Source organism: Aricia agestis, chromosome 11, assembly GCF_905147365.1.
Source record: "Aricia agestis chromosome 11, ilAriAges1.1, whole genome shotgun sequence".
Taxonomy (NCBI): domain Eukaryota; kingdom Metazoa; phylum Arthropoda; class Insecta; order Lepidoptera; family Lycaenidae; genus Aricia; species Aricia agestis.
The window spans coordinates 14,436,533-14,442,548 of record NC_056416.1 but is presented as its reverse complement, the minus strand read 5'-3'; the positions used below and the strand labels follow the sequence as shown (position 1 = coordinate 14,442,548).

The 6,016-nt window shown below is 42.7% G+C and overlaps 1 protein-coding gene across 1 annotated transcript; it reads right to left on the bottom strand.

The window, feature by feature from the left end:
* On the bottom strand, positions 1-5,645 carry LOC121731882 (ARF GTPase-activating protein GIT2). The gene is made up of 11 exons (XM_042121558.1): positions 5,475-5,645; positions 5,258-5,391; positions 5,070-5,182; positions 4,746-4,926; positions 4,178-4,308; positions 3,627-3,816; positions 3,475-3,547; positions 2,966-3,160; positions 2,368-2,489; positions 818-1,240; positions 1-435 (listed from the first exon to the last, which is right to left on the bottom strand). Exons 1-11 carry the CDS (start codon positions 5,536-5,538, stop codon positions 1-3), a joined length of 2,061 nt encoding a protein of 686 aa, XP_041977492.1. The 5' UTR covers positions 5,539-5,645.
* Between the last annotated feature and the right edge of the window lie 371 nt (positions 5,646-6,016).

Sequence of the window (6,016 nt, the reverse complement as noted above, 5' to 3'; positions counted from 1 at the left end):
CTAGGGGGGCGGGTACCGCGTCAACAGCAGCTTCACCGCCTTGGCCAGGTCGTAGGCGGAGGCGCGCACGCGCTCGATGGGCGCCCGCGAGCCGCACGCCGCCGCCGCCGCGTCGCCCGCCGCGCGCAGCTCATCCAGCACGTGCTGCAGGCCGGCGTCGGTGCCGCTCGGCGGGAACAGCGCCAGCAGCGCGTCCACCGCGCGCTCGATGTTGGCGGCGCAGTCGGGCAGGCGGGCGCGGGAGGTGCGGGCGCACGCCCACAGCTCCTGGATGCAGCGGGTCACGGCCTCTGCGCGCACCTGCACCTCGCCCGCCTCCGCCCCGCCCTCGCCGCCCGCTGCGGCTCCGCCCGCCCCACCGCCCCCTCCGCCACGCGCCCCGCCCTCTAGGACGCTCTGCGTCAGCGACCGCTCCAGCACGGGGATAGTCGTCAGCTGCAACGATATCGGGCTCAGTATACGTTACGTCTATGAGCAAACGGTTAAAACAGTAGTCTCACTGCAGGATTATGATCTGCTTGAAATATACTATCAGCTTCGAGTAGTTGTAATCAATATTCAATGGGGGTCATTTACTAATTACTAGTTACTACTATCGTAAAAGGCTTTCAATTCTAATACCCAACAGTCTCTACTTCACCATTTTAATAATTTCTAATCTGTTAGTCTACTTTAAAAAATTGTATAGGGTAACAGTGATTGTTTTTTTGTCGTAGAAGAAAAAAATAGCTGAAACATATTGACATTACCAAAATTATATTACAAAAAACAAAACAATCACCGCTACGAGTAAATTAGTGTAATTAATGATTAGTACCTGGTGTTTAGTAACCTGCCAGTTATTCTTTGGTCCCTCTCTAGCCTCAAACATACTGACCGGGCGCTGGGGAGCGCGCGGGGTGGGCGGGGCCGCGGCGGGGGCGGGCGCGGGGGGCTCGCGGTCGGGCGACAGGTCGAGGTCGGCGCTGTCAGACGTGTGTGACGCGACGCTGTGCTCGTCGTCCACACTGCTGGTCTTCAGCACGCTGTTCTCTTTGGTCAGCTGCTCCACGATGGTCTGCAAGCTCTTCAGCTGGTTCTTGAGCTCGTTGATGGTGGAGTTCCGGCTGTCCAGCTCCTTTCTCAGCGTCTCGATCTCGTCTGTGGTTGGGGGTGCGTCTTGAGTTTGTACGCTGGTGGAATGTTCTGTTGGCGGAGCGTCTGTCGTGTTCAGATCGAGGCTTGTCAGTTGCAGTTGCTGCTAACATTATAACACATATATTACTTCATTACAAGCATAACAATATTTACTATTAGAAAATCAACATTTTTTTATTTTTATGAAATAAAGGGGGCAAACGAGCAAACGGGTCACCTGATGGAAAGCAACTTCCGTCGCCCATGGACACTCGCACCATCAGAAGAGCTGCATGTGCGTTGCCGGCCTTTTAAGAGGGAACAGGGTAATAGGGGAGGGTAAGGAAGGAAAGGGAAGGGAATAGGGGAGGGTAGAGAAGGGAAGGGAAGGGAATAGGGGAGGGTAGGGAAGGGAATAGGGGAGGGTAAGGAAGGGAATAGGGTAGGGGATTGGGCCTTCGGTAAACTCACTCACTCGGCGAAACACAGCGCAAGCGCTGTTTCACGCCGGTTTTCTGTGAGAACGTGGTATTTCTCCGGTCGAGCCGGCCCATTCGTGCCGAAGCATGGCTCTCCCACGTATAAATGGCTCTCTAACACACGTACAACATGGTGAATGGTAAAAAAAATATGTTTATTTTCTCTGAATACACTAATACTAGTATTTATGTTTGAATTTCAAATTACTTACAAATGATTATAAATTGTCTCGACAGCATAAATTAATTTAAGGTTTATGGACCATACGTGTCTGTCCACCTTGGTTTCTCATGAGAATACTCATATTTAAGACCCCATGCTAACAAGATAGAAAGTGTCCAAGGGCGTCGCCAGCCGATGGCGCAGGGGGGGGCAAGTTTACTTTACCTACAACAGTTCATATTTTTCTCATTCTCTTCATATGAGAAAAGTAGGTATGAATTGTAGGTAAAGTCGACAGCACATGAAGCTTTTCACTTGTACTACGAGCCTTCAATCTATTACCAAATTTTAATATTATAGTGGTCGTTGTTTGCATTATATTTAATTTTGGCAACTTTTTCAGAATCTCTAGGGGGGGGGCAGCTGCCCCTCCCTGCCCCCCCCTGGCGACGCCCTTGAAAGTGTCTACTATTAAGATTTAAGCTATACTTAGACTGCTTCTAGGTAGACTATTGTAAGCCACAAAATGGCAAATTTCAGTTTATTGCGAAAATGCATAGAATATTAGATCTTTTGATAGAATAAAAGTGTCACGTGATTAGTACTCACGTTGAGGTCAACGGGCGCGAGCGAGGCGTAGTCGTCGTCAGACGCCACGGAGTCGTACAGCGGCTCGTCGTCCGACACCTGCGAGATGTGCTTCAGCGCACCCGCCGCTGGGTTCAGCAGACCTGCAAGCAGCTTTGGATGTATAGGCAGATAGGCCATGGCCTATGGTAGGCAACGCAAGTAATCACACTAATATTATAAACCCTAAAGTTTGTGGCTTTGTATGTTTGTTACTTCTTCACTTCTAAACGGCTGGGGCGATTTTAATAAAATTTGGCATGGAGTTACTTAGGAGTATGGTGATATTTTCCGATACTTTGTAGTATGGGAAAATATCAAAATTTATTTTCCCTAATAAACCGCGGGTTATACCGCGGGGCACAGCTAGTACTTAATAACGCAATGCAATGGTGAATTTCCGACTAGTTTAATAGTGCTTTTAATTGGTGGGTATGAGGTAGGTATCGATATTTTTCTAACAAAAGAACGAACGAACTGGTAAAGCGAATTGCCAAATAATAATCTCCAAAAGTAAATATAAAGTCGGGAGAAAGACAGGCAAGAGAAAGGTCTGTTTCCGTATGCTGTGTGCACTTACCGCGTGGGCGCAGCTCAGCGAGGCGCTGGCGTCGCGCCGCATCGAGCAGCACGTCGCGAGCGAGCGCGGCCAACTCGGGCGCCAGCAGCCGCGCCAACTTCTGCCTGCCCTGGTTGCGCGGCGCCGACAGCGCGGGGTTCACCGGCAGAAACGCCACGCCCACTCGCTCTAAACCCACTGCACTCGTCTGCCAGACTGTAAATAATATAAGTGTTAGTAAAATGCGAATAATAATGCAGTTGAAGAATAAATGTTAGGTAGGTATGTAAGACATTTAACTAACAAGATGTTGTTCGCAATCCCGCGGAAAATCGTTTATCGCGCGTAAGTAAATGTTTCCTGGCCAATTTCAAAATCTATTCAGATGCTTTAAGGATCAAAAGGTAAAAGACAGAGCACAGACACATTTGTAATTGTTTTTTTAAGAACTGTAAAAATGTTTCGTTATGATGAATAATGTGTAAAACTACTTCTAGACATTACATTTTTTATAGCTTATGTTTACTAACTTGCTTCTGTTTCGCGTCGATCCACCTCATCATAGATGTCCATCACCAACTCCTCAAATAGGTGATTTGGAAGCTGCAAAAATATTTCTTATTAAGAAACACATAAATTAATGTCTTTCAAAAATTTCAATGTAATGCCCTAATACACTTACTAATTGTAGCTTGCCTCTGGCTGCTTTGGCAACATCTGTCATCTCATGGGTGTCATGTGTGCGTGGTATGATGTAGTGCCTCCCTGAAGCATGGTCGGGCTTCTCCCCACTCAGAAAGTGGATCAGACGGTCTGTCGCTTCATACACCAACTCCACCATTCGTTCAGCTAGTTCTGTATGTCCACCTTGTCTGTAATAACAAAATTTTGTTAGTTGATTGATGCATAAATAATCTTTAAAATACTTTAAATAAAGTATTTTACTTTCACCAAAATTCATACTATGTATTAACAAAAATTTTAAAGTATTTCTGTTTGCGTCTGTCAAATCCTGTATGTGTTTTTAGTAAAATTTTCAGGGGTAAACAATAAACTATTTTATTTAATGATGGTTGGACTTAAAAAATGCAGTATGGTGGCAAATCTAATTAGTTGTTATGTAAGAAATAAGACCTTTAATTTATTGATAAATCCATCAATCATTCAATAAAATAGTTCAATAAAATAGGCGCAACAACGATAAAGTATTTGTTATAAATGAACTTATTGTACCTAGCACACTCTGCTGGTGTGTTTCCACTGCTGTCCTTTGCAGTGGGGTCGGCTCCCCATGCCACCAGCAGCTCAGCTTGGGCAGGCTGACCCGCTCTACATGCTACATGTAAACATGTGCTGCCTTTTTCCTAATAAAAAATAATAATATATTATATGTAAGTATCATTTTACATTATTATTTTTTATTTTATTCAGAAATCTTACAAGTTTAAAGATAATAATAAAGATTAAAATTGTGGAAGTTAATATTATAGTCAATTTTTTTTAAGTATAGAATGAATATAAAATTACATTGTTTAGTTTTTAAAAAAAGACTTTTTTGAAGACACTTTGTTGCATATATTTACAGTGCTCCCAAAGTTTCGGCAATGATTGTATTTCCAGAGCGACTGTATTGCATTTTCTAATTGAATTGCATTTAAGATACATGTATTAGTCAAAGTTCATTGTGATATTCCTGTAGCTTTTGTAACATGGCCATTATTTACTCGCATTATTCATGTGCATTATTAATTTTGGAGTACTGTAAACATTTTAGGATTAATATAACAGCTGATTTACTAACTGGATTGTAGTAATTGGGGTCAGCTCCTTGAGCCAGTAGCCTCATTGCGGTATCAAGAGAGAAGCTTCGGACCGCACTGTGTAGTTGTCTGCCCAATTCACTGGCGGGCTCATCTCTTCTCGCTCGTAGGACATAAGTCAGCCTCAAATGCTTTGCTAGGATAAACTCTGATTTTACGGGGCTAAAATATAAAATAAGTTGTAATAGAAAGTAGAATAAATTTACCTCATAAGCTTACAAGATAGTTGTATTTGAAGCTAGTTTTTTGAATCACTAAAAATCAGACTATACATTTCTATTGTTTACCGAGTAATTAAGACTTACTGTAATGGGTCTTTAGGTTGTGGTTTCTTCCGCAAATGTTTATGGGATGTAGCATCTAATAAAGAGTATTCCCAAATACTGTTTACATTCTGTGCAGTCAGGGCCTGCACCATCTGCAATTTAGCAAAATTATTAACCGTGTATAAGCCATTGGCTTGATAATTAAAATTATTAAGCTCTGTACTTACAGCTAACAGTGAAGGAGGCCAGGATCCCTGCCTTAGGGATTTAACGTGAGATATGTGCCTGCCCATACTTCTGTGTACACTGCAGCACTCGGCACATAAAAGCAAACCTCTATTTATAGACGCCCAAGATGGATCTGGAATCATAACAGTCTCACTAATTAAGGTTCCTAATTAATGTGGCACTAAAGTTGATATAATATTCACAGATAATATTGACCTGAGGCTCCGCAATCGGAGCATATCTCTACCGACGAGCGGTGTTTTGACCGTGATATCATCATTGTGTATATTTTGTTGGAAGACCGATATCGAGTAAAACCTATAAAAGCACAACATTAGATGGAAAAACAACTTAGAACATAATTAAAATATGATACAAAAATAAAACATTCTAATTTTATGTCAATAAAAATGAATAACACATGAATGATGAATGACGTGCTTTGACAAATGTCACTATTGACAAATGACAGTTCACCAAAGGCAATAATTTTTTTCTCGACTTAGGTTAGACCATTGAGGTACTCCAGACTGGAGAGAGCCTTATATCGGTGTATAAGCGTCAAAAGCGTGTAATGTTATGTCCTACTTACTAGGACATAACAAAGGAGTCGGTCTGCATATTTTATGTAATAAAAGTGTTAATAAAGGTTTTTAGTGAACATTTAATGCTAGATATTGTTGAGTTTTGTTGTTCCGCTAAATAATAAACCATAAGAATGGTCAAAGAATACCTCAAACACGTGGATTTAACATTAA